The sequence below is a fragment of the Phyllobates terribilis genome, unplaced genomic scaffold (assembly GCF_046119375.1).
Source record: "Phyllobates terribilis strain yellow unplaced genomic scaffold, ASM4611937v1 Scaffold_9__5_contigs__length_417890890, whole genome shotgun sequence".
NCBI lineage: Eukaryota > Metazoa > Chordata > Amphibia > Anura > Dendrobatidae > Phyllobates > Phyllobates terribilis.
The window spans coordinates 54,470,520-54,489,649 of NW_027362769.1; the positions used below are offsets into that span (position 1 = coordinate 54,470,520).

General features: G+C 47.4%; 1 protein-coding gene across 1 annotated transcript in view; it reads right to left on the minus strand.

Moving 5' to 3' along the window:
• Nucleotides 1-19,130, minus strand: part of LOC141161552 (aldehyde oxidase 1-like) — a 536,896-nt gene that overhangs the window by 204,742 nt on the left and 313,024 nt on the right. The window contains exon 3 of the mRNA XM_073646509.1: nucleotides 7,378-7,474. Coding sequence (XP_073502610.1) covers nucleotides 7,378-7,474 — 97 coding nt within the window. The remainder of the gene's footprint in view (nucleotides 1-7,377; nucleotides 7,475-19,130) is intronic.

The following is a 19,130-nucleotide window of genomic DNA, read 5'->3' on the forward strand; positions in this document are numbered from 1 at the left end:
CTCTATATAACAAGCATCTACAGGACCACCCTATATAACAAGGATCTACAGGACCACTCTATATAACAATCATCTACAGGACCACCCTATATAACTAGCATCTACAGGACCACCCTATATAACAAGCATCTACAGGACCACCTTATATAACAAGCATCTACAGGACCACCCTATATAACAATCATCTACAGGACCACCCTATATAAGAAGGATCTACAGGACCACCCTATATAACAAGCATCTACAGGACCACCCTATATACCAAGCGTCTACGGGACCAATCTATATAACAAGCATCTACGGGACCACCCTATATAACAAGCATCTAAGGGACCACCCTATATAACAAGCATCTACAGGACCACCCTATATAACAAGCATCTACGGGACCACTCTATATAACAAGCATCTACAGGACAACACTATATAACAAGGATCTACAGGACCACCCTATATAACAAGCATCTACAGGACCACCCTATATAACAAGCATCTACGGGACCACTCTATATAACAAGCATCTACGGAACCACTCTATATAACAAGGATCTACGGGACCACTCTATATAACAAGGATCTACAGGACCACCCTATATAACAAGCATCTATGGAACCACCCTATATAACAAGCATCTACAGGACCACCCTATATAACAAGGATCTACGGGACCACCCTATATAACAAGGATCTACAGGACCACCCTATATAACAAGGATCTACAGAACCACCCTATATAACAAGAATCTACAGGACCACCCTATATAACAATCATCTACAGGACCACCCTATATAACAAGGATCTACAGGACCACCCTATATAAGAAGCATCTACGGGACCACTCTATATAACAAGCATCTACGGGACCACTCTATATAACAAGCATCTACGGGACCACTCTATATAACAAGGATCTACAGGACCACCCTATATAACAAGCATCTATGGAACCACCCTATATAACAAGCATCTACAGGACCACCCTATATAACAAGGATCTACGGGACCACCCTATATAACAAGGATCTACAGGACCACCCTATATAACAAGGATCTACAGAACCACCCTATATAACAAGCATCTACAGGACCACCCTATATAACAAGGATCTACGGGACCACCCTATATAACAAGGATCTACAGGACCACTCTATATAACAAGCATCTACAGGACCACCCTATATAACAATCATCTACAGGACCACCCTATATAACAAGGATCTACAGGACCACCCTATATAAGAAGCATCTACGGGACCACTCTATATAACAAGCATCTACGGGACCACTCTATATAACAAGCATCTACGGGACCACTCTATATAACAAGGATCTACAGGACCACCCTATATAACAAGCATCTATGGAACCACCCTATATAACAAGCATCTACAGGACCACCCTATATAACAAGGATCTACGGGACCACCCTATATAACAAGGATCTACAGGACCACCCTATATAACAAGGATCTACAGAACCACCCTATATAACAAGCATCTACAGGACCACCCTATATAACAAGGATCTACGGGACCACCCTATATAACAAGGATCTACAGGACCACTCTATATAACAAGCATCTACAGGACCACCCTATATAACAATCATCTACAGGACCACCCTATATAACAAGGATCTACAGGACCACCCTATATAACAAGGATCTACGGGACCACCCTATATAACAAGGATCTACAGGACCACTCTATATAACAAGCATCTACAGGACCACCCTATATAACAATCATCTACAGGACCACCCTATATAACAAGGATCTACAGGACCACCCTATATAACAAGGATCTACGGGACCACCCTATATAACAAGGATCTACAGGACCACTCTATATAACAAGCATCTACAGGACCACCCTATATAACAATCATCTACAGGACCACCCTATATAACAAGCATCTACAGGACCACCCTATATAACAAGGATCTACGGGACCACCCTATATAACAAGGATCTACAGGACCACTCTATATAACAAGCATCTACAGGACCACCCTATATAACAAGCATCTACAGGACCACCCTATATAACAAGCATCTACGGGACCACTCTATATAACAAGCATCTACAGGACAACACTATATAACAAGGATCTACAGGACCACCCTATATAACAAGCATCTACAGGACCACCCTATATAACAAGCATCTACGGGACCACTCTATATAACAAGCATCTACGGAACCACTCTATATAACAAGGATCTACGGGACCACTCTATATAACAAGGATCTACAGGACCACCCTATATAACAAGCATCTATGGAACCACCCTATATAACAAGCATCTACAGGACCACCCTATATAACAAGGATCTACGGGACCACCCTATATAACAAGGATCTACAGGACCACCCTATATAACAAGGATCTACAGAACCACCCTATATAACAAGCATCTACAGGACCACCCTATATAACAATCATCTACAGGACCACCCTATATAACAAGGATCTACAGGACCACCCTATATAAGAAGCATCTACGGGACCACTCTATATAACAAGCATCTACGGGACCACTCTATATAACAAGCATCTACGGGACCACTCTATATAACAAGGATCTACAGGACCACCCTATATAACAAGCATCTATGGAACCACCCTATATAACAAGCATCTACAGGACCACCCTATATAACAAGGATCTACGGGACCACCCTATATAACAAGGATCTACAGGACCACCCTATATAACAAGGATCTACAGAACCACCCTATATAACAAGCATCTACAGGACCACCCTATATAACAAGGATCTACGGGACCACCCTATATAACAAGGATCTACAGGACCACTCTATATAACAAGCATCTACAGGACCACCCTATATAACAATCATCTACAGGACCACCCTATATAACAAGGATCTACAGGACCACCCTATATAAGAAGCATCTACGGGACCACTCTATATAACAAGCATCTACGGGACCACTCTATATAACAAGCATCTACAGTACCACCCTATATAACAAGTGTCTACAGGACCACCCTATATAACAAGAATCTACAGGACCACTCTATATAACAAGCATCTACAGTACCACCCTATATAACAAGTGTCTACAGGACCACCCTATATAACAAGAATCTACAGGACCACCCTATATAACAAGCATCTACAGGACCACCCTATATAACAAGCATCTACAGGACCACCCTATATAACAAGGATCTACAGGACCACTCTATATAACAAGCATCTACAGGACCACCCTATATAACAAGCATCTACAGTACCACCCTATATAACAAGTGTCTACAGGACCACCCTATATAACAAGAATCTACAGGACCACCCTATATAACAAGCATCTACAGGACCACCCTATATAACAAGCATCTACAGGACCACCCTATATAACAAGGATCTACAGGACCACTCTATATAACAAGCATCTACAGGACCACTCTATATAACAAGCATCTACAGGACCACCCTATATAACAAGCATCTACAGGACCACCCTATATAACAAGAATCTACAGGACCACTCTATATAACAAGCATCTACAGGACCACCCTATATAACAAGGATCTACAGGACCACTCTATATAGCAAGCATCTACAGGACCACCCTATATAACAAGCATCTACGGGACCACTCTATATAACAAGCATCTACAGGACCACCCTATATAACAAGCATCTACAGGACCACCCTATATAACAAGGATCTACAGGACCACTCTATATAGCAAGCATCTACAGGACCACCCTATATAACAAGCATCTACGGGACCACTCTATATAACAAGCATCTACAGGACCACCCTATATAACAAGGATCTACAGGACCACTCTATATAACAATCATCTACAGGACCACCCTATATAACTAGCATCTACAGGACCACCCTATATAACAAGCATCTACAGGACCACCTTATATAACAAGCATCTACAGGACCACCCTATATAACAATCATGTACAGGACCACCCTATATAAGAAGGATCTACAGGACCACCCTATATAACAAGCATCTACAGGACCACCCTATATACCAAGCGTCTACGGGACCAATCTATATAACAAGCATCTACGGGACCACCCTATATAACAAGCATCTAAGGGACCACCCTATATAACAAGCATCTACAGGACCACCCTATATAACAAGCATCTACGGGACCACTCTATATAACAAGCATCTACAGGACAACACTATATAACAAGGATCTACAGGACCACCCTATATAACAAGCATCTACAGGACCACCCTATATAACAAGCATCTACGGGACCACTCTATATAACAAGCATCTACGGAACCACTCTATATAACAAGGATCTACGGGACCACTCTATATAACAAGGATCTACAGGACCACCCTATATAACAAGCATCTATGGAACCACCCTATATAACAAGCATCTACAGGACCACCCTATATAACAAGGATCTACGGGACCACCCTATATAACAAGGATCTACAGGACCACCCTATATAACAAGGATCTACAGAACCACCCTATATAACAAGCATCTACAGGACCACCCTATATAACAATCATCTACAGGACCACCCTATATAACAAGGATCTACAGGACCACCCTATATAAGAAGCATCTACGGGACCACTCTATATAACAAGCATCTACGGGACCACTCTATATAACAAGCATCTACGGGACCACTCTATATAACAAGGATCTACAGGACCACCCTATATAACAAGCATCTATGGAACCACCCTATATAACAAGCATCTACAGGACCACCCTATATAACAAGGATCTACGGGACCACCCTATATAACAAGGATCTACAGGACCACCCTATATAACAAGGATCTACAGAACCACCCTATATAACAAGCATCTACAGGACCACCCTATATAACAAGGATCTACGGGACCACCCTATATAACAAGGATCTACAGGACCACTCTATATAACAAGCATCTACAGGACCACCCTATATAACAATCATCTACAGGACCACCCTATATAACAAGGATCTACAGGACCACCCTATATAAGAAGCATCTACGGGACCACTCTATATAACAAGCATCTACGGGACCACTCTATATAACAAGCATCTACGGGACCACTCTATATAACAAGGATCTACAGGACCACCCTATATAACAAGCATCTATGGAACCACCCTATATAACAAGCATCTACAGGACCACCCTATATAACAAGGATCTACGGGACCACCCTATATAACAAGGATCTACAGGACCACCCTATATAACAAGGATCTACAGAACCACCCTATATAACAAGCATCTACAGGACCACCCTATATAACAAGGATCTACGGGACCACCCTATATAACAAGGATCTACAGGACCACTCTATATAACAAGCATCTACAGGACCACCCTATATAACAATCATCTACAGGACCACCCTATATAACAAGGATCTACAGGACCACCCTATATAACAAGGATCTACGGGACCACCCTATATAACAAGGATCTACAGGACCACTCTATATAACAAGCATCTACAGGACCACCCTATATAACAATCATCTACAGGACCACCCTATATAACAAGGATCTACAGGACCACCCTATATAACAAGGATCTACGGGACCACCCTATATAACAAGGATCTACAGGACCACTCTATATAACAAGCATCTACAGGACCACCCTATATAACAATCATCTACAGGACCACCCTATATAACAAGCATCTACAGGACCACCCTATATAACAAGGATCTACGGGACCACCCTATATAACAAGGATCTACAGGACCACCCTATATAACAAGCATCTACAGGACCACCCTATATAACAAGGATCTACGGGACCACCCTATATAACAATCATCTACAGGACCACCCTATATAACAAGCATCTACAGGACCACCCTATATAACAAGGATCTACGGGACCACCCTATATAACAAGGATCTACAGGACCACTCTATATAACAAGCATCTACAGGACAACACTATATAACAAGGATCTACAGGACCACCCTATATAACAAGCATCTACAGGACCACCCTATATAACAAGCATCTACGGGACCACTCTATATAACAAGCATCTACGGAACCACTCTATATAACAAGGATCTACGGGACCACTCTATATAACAAGGATCTACAGGACCACCCTATATAACAAGCATCTATGGAACCACCCTATATAACAAGCATCTACAGGACCACCCTATATAACAAGGATCTACGGGACCACCCTATATAACAAGGATCTACAGGACCACCCTATATAACAAGGATCTACAGAACCACCCTATATAACAAGCATCTACAGGACCACCCTATATAACAATCATCTACAGGACCACCCTATATAACAAGGATCTACAGGACCACCCTATATAAGAAGCATCTACGGGACCACTCTATATAACAAGCATCTACGGGACCACTCTATATAACAAGCATCTACGGGACCACTCTATATAACAAGGATCTACAGGACCACCCTATATAACAAGCATCTATGGAACCACCCTATATAACAAGCATCTACAGGACCACCCTATATAACAAGGATCTACGGGACCACCCTATATAACAAGGATCTACAGGACCACCCTATATAACAAGGATCTACAGAACCACCCTATATAACAAGCATCTACAGGACCACCCTATATAACAAGGATCTACGGGACCACCCTATATAACAAGGATCTACAGGACCACTCTATATAACAAGCATCTACAGGACCACCCTATATAACAATCATCTACAGGACCACCCTATATAACAAGGATCTACAGGACCACCCTATATAAGAAGCATCTACGGGACCACTCTATATAACAAGCATCTACGGGACCACTCTATATAACAAGCATCTACGGGACCACTCTATATAACAAGGATCTACAGGACCACCCTATATAACAAGCATCTATGGAACCACCCTATATAACAAGCATCTACAGGACCACCCTATATAACAAGGATCTACGGGACCACCCTATATAACAAGGATCTACAGGACCACCCTATATAACAAGGATCTACAGAACCACCCTATATAACAAGCATCTACAGGACCACCCTATATAACAAGGATCTACGGGACCACCCTATATAACAAGGATCTACAGGACCACTCTATATAACAAGCATCTACAGGACCACCCTATATAACAATCATCTACAGGACCACCCTATATAACAAGGATCTACAGGACCACCCTATATAAGAAGCATCTACGGGACCACTCTATATAACAAGCTGTCATATTGTGTAGCATAACAGTATTTTTTAGAATACTACCACTAGGTGTCTCTAACTTACTTTAGGTAGAAGGGGAAATATGCTACTACTGCAGATGGAGTGCATTGTATAATTTGTTAATTAGTAAATTGGATACCGGATCTTCTTGGAAACAGGGTGGATGTGAGATACCATCACAGTGCAGGATCCACAGCCTCCTTCTCCACACCCATATTTTGTACCTGTCAAGTTCACTGGCAAAAAAAATGTCAAGGAATAACTTTCACTTAGTAGTTTTGAGCAGAAAATAATTATTTTATTTTATCCCAGAATGTGGTCTTCACTTAAAACGTAAGTGTAATTATATAGCACCGTGTAAAATACAACCATCTACAATGTGATAATACATGGTTGTTTGGGCAGAACACCACATGTAGAAATTTGGCAGTAAAAGCTCATTCAAGTCTATAGGGAAAATTTGTTAATAAAATATATATATACCGCAATAGAAATTGACATTCTGTGGTTCCAAAATTGCTATCAGGTCAGTTTCCACAGCGTTAAAAAAAGCACAGCGGGCAAGAGATTTATATAAAATCGCACCAAGGACAACATCTGCAAGCAGCTTGTATGTTCCCTCTGTGTTTGCATGGGTTTCCTCCGGGTTCTCCGGTTTCCTCCCACATTCCAAAGACATACTGATAGGGAATCAAGATTGTGAGCCCCAATGGGGACAGTGATGATAATGTCTGTAGAGCGTTGCAGAATTAATGGCGCTGTATAAGTGAGTAAAATCAATAAATAAATCACCCTTTCAAGTCTATGAGTGCGTAAAAATAACCGGATCTCACACTTAGCATGTGAATGGCAGTGGCGTACCGCCAATGGCGGCAGGCCACGCCACTGCTATGGGACCTGTGAGCCAGGGGCCCCGAAGCAGCGGAGGAACGAGGTGGATAGGTGAGTATTGTATTTACTGGAGAAGGGGGGTGGGTTGTGGCGGCGGAGGAGCGGAGCACATGCAGTAGCTGGCTGCTGCAGCTACCACGTGTGCACGCTACTAAAGGGAAATGAATATTCCCTCTTCTCCACTTCCATGGGCATGGAGAAGAATGAATATTCATTCTCTTTAGCAGCGGGCACAGAGGAGTGCTGAGCCGCAGCTTTTGCTGACAGGGCCCGCTACTGAAGAGAATGCATATTCATTCTTCTCCACGCCCATGGTCCCGGCGTGGAGAGGAGTGAATATGCCGGCAGCTCACATCAGCGTCTGAGAGCACGCACTGCTCAGATGCTGACATGAGCTGCTGGGAGACAGGACGCAGCGCTGGAGCAGAGGTGAGGAAGGAAGGTGAGTATAAGTGTTTATTTGTTTTATGTGTGCAGTGATTGGGCCATGCATACCAGGATTGGGGGATGAGGGGTGCCATGCATACCAGGATTGGGGGATGAGGGGTGCCATGCATACCAGGATTGGGGGATGAGGGGTGCCATGCATACCAGGATTGGGGGATGAGGGGTGCCATGCATACCAGGATTGGGGGATGAGGGGTGCCATGCATACCAGGATTGGGGGGATGAGGGGTACCATGCATACCAGGATTGGGGGATGAGGGGTGCCATGCATACCAAGATTGGGTGATGAGGGGTGCCATGCATACCAGGATTGGGGGATGAGGGAGGGGTGCCATGCATACCAGGATTGGGGGATAAGGGGTGCCATGCATACCAGGATTGGGGGATAAGGGGTGCCATGCACACCAGGATTGGGGATGAGGGGTGCCATGCATACCAGGATTGGGGGATGAAGGGGCCATGCATACCAGGATTGGGAGATGAGGAGGCCATGCATACCAGGATTGGGGGATGAGGGGTGCCATGCATACCAAGATTGGGGGATGATGGGGCCATGCATACCAGGATTGGGGGATGAGGAGGCCATGCATACCAGGATTGGGGGATGAGGGGTGCCATGCATACCAGGATTGGGGGATGAGGGGTGCCATGAATACCAGGATTGGGGGATGAGGGGTTTCATGCATACCAGGATTGGGGGATGAGTGGTGCCATGCATACCAGGATTGGGGGATGAGGGAGGGGTGCCATGCATACCAGGATTGGGGGATAAGGGGTGCCATGCATACCAGGATTGGGGATGAGGGGTGCCATGCATACCAGGATTGGGGGATGAGGGGGCCATGCATACCAGGATTGGGGGATAGGGAGGCCATGCATACCAGGATTGGGGGATGAGGGGTGCCATGCATACCAGGATTGAGGGATGAGGGGTGCCATGCATACCAGGATTGGGGAATGAGGAGTGGCAGGCATACCAGGATTGGGAGATGAGGAGGCCATGCATACCAGGATTGGGAGATGAGGGGTGCCATGCATACCAGGATTGGGGATGAGGGGTGCCATGCATACCAGGATGAGGGATGAGGGGTGCCATGCATACCAGGATTGGGGATGAGGGGTGCCATGCATACCAGAATTGGGGGATGAGGGGTGCCATGCATACCAGGATTGGGGGATGAGGGGTGCCATGCATACCAGCGTTGGGGATGAGGGGTGCCATGCATACCAGGATTGGGGGATGAGGGGGCCATGCATACCAGGATTGGGGGATGAGGAGGCCATGCATACCAGGATTGGGGGATGAGGGGTGCCATGCATACCAGGATTGGGGGATGAGGGGTGCCATGCACACCAGGATTGGGGATGAGGGGTGCCATGCATACCAGGATTGGGGGATGAGGAGTGCCATGCATACCAGGATTGGGGGATGAGGAGGCCATGCATACTAGGATTGGGGAGTGAGTGGTGCCATGCATACCAGGATTGGAGGATGAGGGGTGCCATGCATACCAGGATTGGGGGATGAGGGGTGCCATACATACCAGGATTGGGGGATGAGGAGGCCATGCATACCAGGATTGGGGATGAGGGTGCTATGCATACCAGAATAGGGGTATGAGGGGTGCCATACATACCAGGATTGGTGATTAGGGAGCAGGATGGGGAAATTTACCAGTAGCTACTGCATTTCCCACCCTAGGTTTTCTCCATAGGTCGCTAAGGAAAGTATGATGCTGGCTCAGGATCAGAGTCTGCTGCATACCAGACAGATGCCGGCTGTAACTTTAAACTTTTAAATGCCGGTGTCAATCTTTGACAGCAGCATTTAAATTACATTACTACTAGTGCATGTGTACACCGACTCCCATTACCTCCCTGAGATGCGATCACAGGGAGCTAATTGGTTTCTATGTCATTGTGCGGCTCTCCTATGAAGCTCAGGCCACAGGCTTAGCTTCATAGGAGAGCTGTGATTTCACGATATACTACAATACTATGACATTGTAGAATATACAGGTGCTTCTCACAAAATTATAATATCATCAACAATTTAATTTATTTAAGTTCTTCAATCCAAAAAAGTGAAACTCATATATTATATAGAGTCATTACAAACAGAGTGATCTCTTTCAAGTGTTTATTTCTGTTAATGTTGTTAACATGTTGTATCCCGGTAGCTTGTGCACCTTTTTCTACCACACTTTTTCCTTCCACTCAACTTTCCATTAATAAGCTTGGATACAGCACTCTTTGAACAGCCACCTTCTTTAGCAATGACCTTTTGTGGCTTACCCTCCTTGTGGAGTGTGTCAATGACCGCCTTCTGGACATCTGTCAAGTCAGCAGTCTTCCCCATGATTATGGAGCCACTGAAACGCTGAAACAGACTAAGGGATCTTTTTAAACGCTTTGGAAGCCTTTGCAGGTGTTTTTTGTTAATTATTCTAATTTACTGTGATAATGACTTTTGTGTTTTCATTGGCTGTAAGCCATAATCATCAACATTAACAGAAATAAACACTTGAAATAGATCACTCTGTTTGTAATGACTCTATATAATATATGAGTTTCACTTTTTGTATTGAAATAAATTACATTTTTGAGGATATTCTAATTTTGTGAGAAGTGCCTGTAGTATAAGTAATTGAACACTTGCATGTTCAAGTTCCCTGAGGTACTAAAAAATAAAGTAAAAATGAAAAAAAAGTAAAAAAAAGAAATTTCTATAAATATATATATATATATATATATATATATACCTGTATATATATGCTTGAGAAAGGTCCCCACCGTGGACCATAACGTCGCCATATGGGCCATTAAAATCAACTGTTTTCACTGAATTGGAGTGCTGCTTCTATAATTTCTGGATATATACCTGTATATATATTTTTTTGTTGCAATCTTACCGCACTTGGAATTTTTTCCCCATTTTCCAGTACATTGTATGATAGAATGAACGGTGTAGTTCAAATCGACAGCTCGTTCCACAAAAACCAAACCCTCATGCAGCTATTTCGCAGGAAAAAAAAAAGTTATGGCTCAAGGGGAGGAATAAACAAATGTATAAAAAATTAATTCCTGGGTCTTTAGGGGGTTAATGACCTGCATGACCATGTACATCTGGCGTTGTCTGTGTGCTCAGCGGACAGCACATTGATCCAGTAATAACCAGCGTGCCAGTTCACAGCAATGATAGTTTGTGTACAAAAAAATCTCGGAATGCTCTACTAATGCATATCAAAACCAGGCGGCTCCTATTCTCATCCACAATGCAGATGAGCACATGGAGCCAGTCATGTCTGCAATTCTTTACATACGTGTTCTATCCGTGTTTTTCACATATAGAACACATACCCATTATACGGCAGGTGAAATAAGTATCGAACACGTCACCAAGTTTCTAAGTAAATATATTTCTAAAGGCGCTATTGACATGAAATTCTCACCAGATGTCAATAACAACCCATCCAATCCACACAGGCAAAGAAATCAAACCACATATGTCCATTAATTTAGTTATGTGTAATAATGAGAAATGACACCGTAAAAGTATTGAACAGGCTTACTGAAATTTATTTAATTTGTGCAAAAGACTTTGTTGGTGTCCGCAGCTTCAAGATGCCCCCTGTATGGAGAAACTAGTCTCATGCATTGCTCAGGTGTGATTTTTGCCCATTCCTCCACACAAATACTCTACATTCTGAAGTTCCTGTGGGCTTCTTCTATGAACTCTGAGCTTTAGTTCCTTCCATACATTTCTATTGGATTCAGGTCATGTGATTGGCTGGGACAATTAAGATTTTCCTTGGCTGTGTGTTTGGGATCATCGTCTTGTTGAAAGGTCCAGCCTCATTTCATATTTATCGTCCTTGGTAGATGGAAGCTGATCTTTATCAAGAATGTCTCTATACATTTGTCCATTCATCCTTCCTTCAATCATGTGAAGTTTGCCAGTGCCGTATTCTGAAAAACTACCCCACGCCTTGTTGTTCCCACCTCCAAACTTCACTGTTGTTATGGTGTCTTTGGGGTGATATGAAGTGCTTTTTGGCCTCCAAACATGGTGTGTATTATGACATCCAAAGAGTTCAATTTTGCTCTCATATGGCCAGACTATATTCTCCCAGTATTTCACAGGCTTGTCTAAATGTTGTTGAGCAAACTTTAAACACTCTTGAACATGCTTTTAGTTCAGCAATGGAGTCTTGCGTGGTGAGCATGCATACAGGCCCCAACAGTGCTCACTCGAATCTTCAGCAGTTTCAAAATTATCTTGTAACCAATACCATCAGTGTGATTTGAAACCAATAAGGTTGTGAAGGTCTTGAGACAGCTCACTGATTTTACCCATCATGAGATGTTTCAAGTATGACATCTTGATAATGAGACACCTTTTTATAGGCCAGCTGATATTTTTCACTAAGTAGTAGGATTATGTGGCACCCCAGGGGTCTGGTTTCCACAGTAACGGCAATGTTATGTCTGAGAGCAGGTGGGAGGTCTCTTGGTCAGGGATCCTGTGCATGCCACACCTCCTGCCCAGTCCTGGGAGGGGAAGAACTTCCCCTATATAAACCTAGGGCTGAGGCAGGGTTAGTGAGTAGAGAAGAAGTAGAGACAGAGAAGCAGATATAGGAAAAGAACATCAGGAGCTCTGTGGGAGCAGTGCTACAAGGAGTCAGGGGCTGGCAGCTGCAGAGCTCGCCCTGACTGAGAAGTTATCACCGGACCCGGAGTCCGAGGCTGTGGGGACTAACTCCTATCCAGCAGCAGAAACCGACCGGCAGGGGATTGCAGGTCCTCTGGCCCAGAAACCCGAAGGCACGGTCACACGCGTGGGACCAGCACCGCCGTCGTGGAGCGGAAGCTACTAGAAGGCCCCGAGTCACCGGCCATACGGGTGAGCACCACACGGTACACTCAGGGACGTGGGCTACTTATACCCGCCTCTAGCAAGGTAGCCAGAAGAGTATCGTTAGTTTGGGAGGCCTACAACTCCGCCTGGCCAGGGGAGATCCCATCTGCTCAAGGACTGACCAGTCCCCAATCGCTAGCCAGTACTCCGGGAGGGTCTATCTTTGTCACCAGTGAAGACCCTGAACTACACTGTACCGTCTCCGAGTGGTTCCTGCTACCCCCATCATCCACGTCGGCTGCCCTGAGGCCATACCCCTCCCGTTGGGGGTTATACTATCACGCTGCATAATCCTACCACCGGCCTCAGCGGTCTGCCCTGCAGCAGCAGCTCCTTAGCTGTACTCAACGGGTGGCGTAGTCGTCCAACATCTACCGCTAATACAGCGCCACTTAGTCTGACTCCCTGGGCACGGACCGGATCACCGCCACGAGACTACAACCCTCAAGAGATCCGGCTCCGGGTAAGCTCCCGCGTGCGCAACGCAGCGCGACACAGGCCCAGGGGCGCGTCAACTTTTGGCGTAGCCGGCAGGATTTCGTGCCCGCAACCACCGGGTACTGCGTGCCTGAAAAAGACTGTTCAAACTTACCTGTGGTGAAGATTCCCGCCATCCGGCGCCATCTTCCGCTTCCTTCAAGCCATCGGTGGAGTTTTCCCGCCATCTTCGGCCTTCTTCCCGCCATACGTGGAGTTTTCCCGCCATTGGACGCCATCTTGAGGACGCCGCGCGGGAAGAAGAGTGGCGTGGACTGCGAAAGCGCGCGAGAACTGAAGCCCCGCCTCACGTCCGGACGTTGCGTAAGGTCCTGGAAGGAGCCCAGCAGACGCCGACGTCACAGGAGCGCGACGGAAGGTCCTCAACCCTGACGATCCACTGCGGAGCCGCGGCCTACGGAAGAGGATCATTGCAAGGTAGGCTACGGTCCACTAGGGGGGAGAAGGATGTCGGATACGGAGGAGAGCTTCACCGCTTCAACCCCCGCCAGCGCCACCGCTGTTGCGGTCATGCCTTTCACCATGCCCTATATCCCGGGGGCAGCCTGGCTACCCCAGTACTCAGGGGAGTCACATACCCTGCATGACTTTAGAGAAAAGCTGGATAGCCTCTTCCAGGTGTACCCCCTCACAGAGGAGCAAAAAGTGAGCATCCTGGTGGCCCAATTAACCGGGGCAGCCAAAAGGGAGGTAAAGTCCTGGCCACCTGGGGGGAGGACTGTCGCAGGGATACTAACCCGGCTGAGGGACACCTTTGATACCCGCACCTCAGCGGAGATCAAGCTTAGATTCTACGGGTGCAAACAGCGGGCACATGAGAGTATAAGGGACTATGCCCTGAACCTACAAGAGGCCCTGAGAGCCATTAAGCAGACCGACCCTGACGGCGTGGGAGACGAGGACAGGCTGTTGACTGAACAATTTATAGAGGGTTTATATTGCAATGCCCACCGAACCCAGTTGCGGGCAATGGCCTTACAGGACCCTCATCTGGGATTTGCACAGTTCAAGGACAGAGCCATCCGGGTGCTTCGAGAACCGGCACCAGGTGGCGTTGTGACCCCCAGACGCCCCACTACCACTTACCACCAGGAGGCGGCGCCCTTGTCGGCAGGGCCTGTGGGAGCTGGTGCGCAGGCTTTGAACAATGACCCGGCTCCAGACCTGCACCATCAGGTCCAAGAGCTAGCTAAAAGCGTTGCTGCGCTAACCCGAACTGTGCAGTCTTTACAGGTTTCCACTCCAGGGAAGATCCAGCTGGCATCCGGACCGGAGGACGTCCCGTGGCGTCGACCAAGGAGGACCCCACCGGCCAGAGGAAGACCCAGCGACCGATACAACGAGGACGGACGACCCATCTGCCGCCGCTGCAATCAACCCGGACATATGGCAAGGTACTGTCCTTTAAACTGGCACAACCTGGGGTAGAGGGCCAACCCCCAGGAAAAAGATCACCAGGCCCATCGAACTGGCGCGACAAATATGTGGGAGGACGTCCAGTCTTACCCGTGGTACTGGATGGCATTCCTATGAGTGCCCTACTGGACACCGGGTCACAGGTCACCACCATCCCGTACGTGCTCTTCAAGCAGTACTGGAATGACTCGGATATCACCCGCTACCCTGACGACGACTTGAGTATCATCGCCAGCAATGGTCAGCCCGTGCCACAGATTGGATTTAAAGAGGTGACCATTAAAATCGGTAGAGTCGAACTGGCAGCACAGGGACTGATCATTGTAGACATTGACAAACACGAGAGTCACCCAAAGATAACTCTAGGAACTAATGTAATTGAAAATTGTCTTGCAGAGGTGATTTTCCTTTTACAGCAGGTTGCCAAGAACGCCAGCTCCGGCCAGCAGCGAGTGCTCCAGAAAGAGATCCGGGCACTGATGCGACGGCAACAGCTAGAACTCTCCGGTGGTGAGATTGGTAGCGTGCGAATGTGTGACCCTTTCCCTATTGCCATGCCCCCGAAAAGTGAAATGATGATTTGGTGCCGGGCAGCTATTGGTCTGAGAGGTAGAGATTACCAGGCAATGGTAGAACCAGTTTACTCAGACAGTAGGCCCACCATTTTGACAGCACGGGGGGTGGTCAATGTACGCCATGGGAGGGTGCCCGTTCGCATAATAAATATCGGGAAGAGGGAAGTGTACCTGCCCCGGTATGCCACGCTAGCCAAATTGTATACCATCAATCAAGATTCCATACAGTCCGTAGAACCCTTGCCTCCATCTTCCCCGGAGGAAGGTAACGGCTCTCAGAAAACAATGGAGGACTGGTGTCAGCAACTACATTTGGGTACTGACTCCACTCCCTCACACCAGAAACAGGGAGTCTATCGGGTGGTTCAAGAGTACGAGAGAGTGTTTAGTAAACACCCGTTAGACTTCGGGCGAGTCAATAGGGTAGAACACCACATCCCCACGGGAGACCATCCTCCCATAAAAGAGAGGTATCGACCCGTACCCCCTGCACACTACCAACACGCCAAGGGGATGCTTAGAGACATGAAGGAGGCTGGGGTGATCAGGGATAGCTGTAGCCCCTGGGCAGCTCCACTAGTCTTAGTCAAAAAGAAAGACAACACCATGAGGATGTGTGTAGATTACCGGAAAATCAACCGTATCACACACAAGGATGCGTACCCCTTACCAAGGATAGAGGAGTCTTTGGCTGCTTTAAGATCCGCTAACTTCTTCTCTACCTTGGATCTCACTAGTGGGTACTGGCAGGTTCCTGTAGCAGAGGCGGACCGGGAGAAGACCGCATTTACCACCCCGATGGGACTTAGCGAGTTTACCTGCATGCCGTTCGGACTCTGCAACGCACCAGGAACCTTCCAACGATTAATGGAGTGCTGTCTGGGCCACAGAAACTTCGAGACGGTCCTGCTGTACCTGGACGATGTCATCGTATATTCCAAGACGTATGAGGACCACCTGAAACACCTGGCGGAAGTGTTCGAAGCTCTGGCAAGCTACGGCCTAAAGGTGAAACCCTCCAAGTGTCACCTCCTGAAACCAAAGGTGCAGTACCTGGGACACGTGGTGAGCGCTGATGGAGTGGCTCCCGACCCTGATAAGATCACCGCAATTAAGGAATGGCCAAGTCCCTCCAGTGTAAAGGAAGTGCGGCAGTTCCTCGGGTTGGTAGGCTATTACCGCAGATTCATCCCCGGTTTCACCAAAAAGGCAGCTCCTATGCAGGACCTCCTGATAGGCCAGTCCCGGAAGGCCAAGAACCAGAAGCCACCCTTCAGATGGGAGAAGTTAGAAGAAGAGTCCTTCCGCCAGCTGAAGATGGCCCTCACGGGGGATGAAATCCTGGCGTACCCTGATTACAGCCAGCCCTTTATCCTCTACACCGACGCAAGTAACATCGGGCTAGGAGCCGTGCTGTCCCAGATCCAGCAGGGGAAAGAACGAGTAATCGCTTACGCCAGCCGAAAACTGCGACCCACCGAGAGAAACCCTGAGAATTACAGCTCATTTAAGCTAGAGTTCCTGGCAGTGGTGTGGGCAGTCACCGAACGCTTTAAGCACTACCTCGCTTCCTCCCGGTTCACCGTGTACACGGATAACAACCCGTTGACACACCTGGACACAGCAAGACTCGGTGCCCTAGAACAGAGATGGATGGCCCGTCTGTCCAACTACGAGTTCACAATCAAATACCGGGCAGGACGCTCCAATACCAACGCGGACGCCCTGTCCAGGATGCCAAACCTACCGGATGTAGGAGAAGATCCAGAGGGACTGGAAGAAGTCGAACTCCCCGTGTTCCACCGTCATGGGACTATCCAGTATTCCCACCGGGTAAGGAGTAAGCAAGCTGCTACGTTTAATCCCTTGCCTCACTACAACTGGGCGGAAATGCAAGACAGTGACCCTGCCGTCCGACTGGTGAAGGAGATGCTGACTCGGCCAGAGGCTCGCCTTGACCCAGACGCTCCGGAGGAAGCCAAGCAACTGTGGGCTGAGAAGAGTCGACTGTTCCTTTATAAGGGAAAGTTGTGCCGCCGAATGGTTAACTCCCGGACGCATGAACTAATCTGGCAAGTAGTGGTGCCACGAAGAGACCCAGCCGTGGTGATGGAGGCATACCACGACGGGGCTGGACACTTCGGATGGAAGAAGCTGGAGTTCCTGCTGCGCGGGCGGTTCCACTGGGTAGGCATGAGGGGAACCATCGAGAGGTGGTGCAGAGACTGTGGCCCCTGCAACCTAAGAAGGAAGGACCGTGCCAGCCAGAAGACTCCCCTGCAGTCCATCGTCACCCGGCAGCCGTTGGAACTGGTAGCCTTGGATCATGTAAAACTGACCCCAAGCAGAAGTGGCTACGTCTACGCACTAACCATCGTGGATCACTACTCCCGGTTCTTGGTTGTCATCCCCGTCAAGGACTTAACAGCTCGAACAGCAGCTAGAGCCTTCCAGCAGCATTTCTGCCGTCCACACGGGTACCCGGACCAAGCGGAGGTCTTCCAAGAATTCTGCACTCTGTATGGCTGCCGGAAGATAAGGACGACACCCTATCATCCGCAAACTAATGGACTTTGTGAGAAAATGAACCAGGTGGTGATAGATCTTCTGAAAACATTGCCCCTGGAAGAACGCAGTCTGTGGCCTGAGAGGCTGCCCGACCTAGTGGACCTGTACAACCACATCCTGGTAGGTTCCACCAACTGTACCCCGGCTTACCTGATGAGGGCAAGACCTGGTAAGCTACCTGTTGACCTGGAGATGGGAGTCCTGACACCCGAGGACACTTCACCAGAAGCAGACTGGGACACAGAGAGGCAGCAGCAGTACCGGAAAGTACAGGAGAGCGTGGAGCGAAGTCTCTGTCAAGCTAGGGAAAGACAAGAGAAAACTTACAACCAGTATGCTCCCGCTGTTCCCCTGGTACCCGGAGAGCAGGTCTTGAAGAGGAAAAGGCGGCTCCACAAGTTGGACGACCAGTGGGAGAAGGACCCGTACATCGTACTGCCCTCAAGCCACGACAACCCAAAGGTCTGTACCATCAGTAAAGACGGAGGGGAAACCACAACCATTGTATCCCGGGATCACCTGAAGAAGTGTCCCGAACAGCTACGGAACCCTGAAGAGGAACAAGAAGACCCTCGA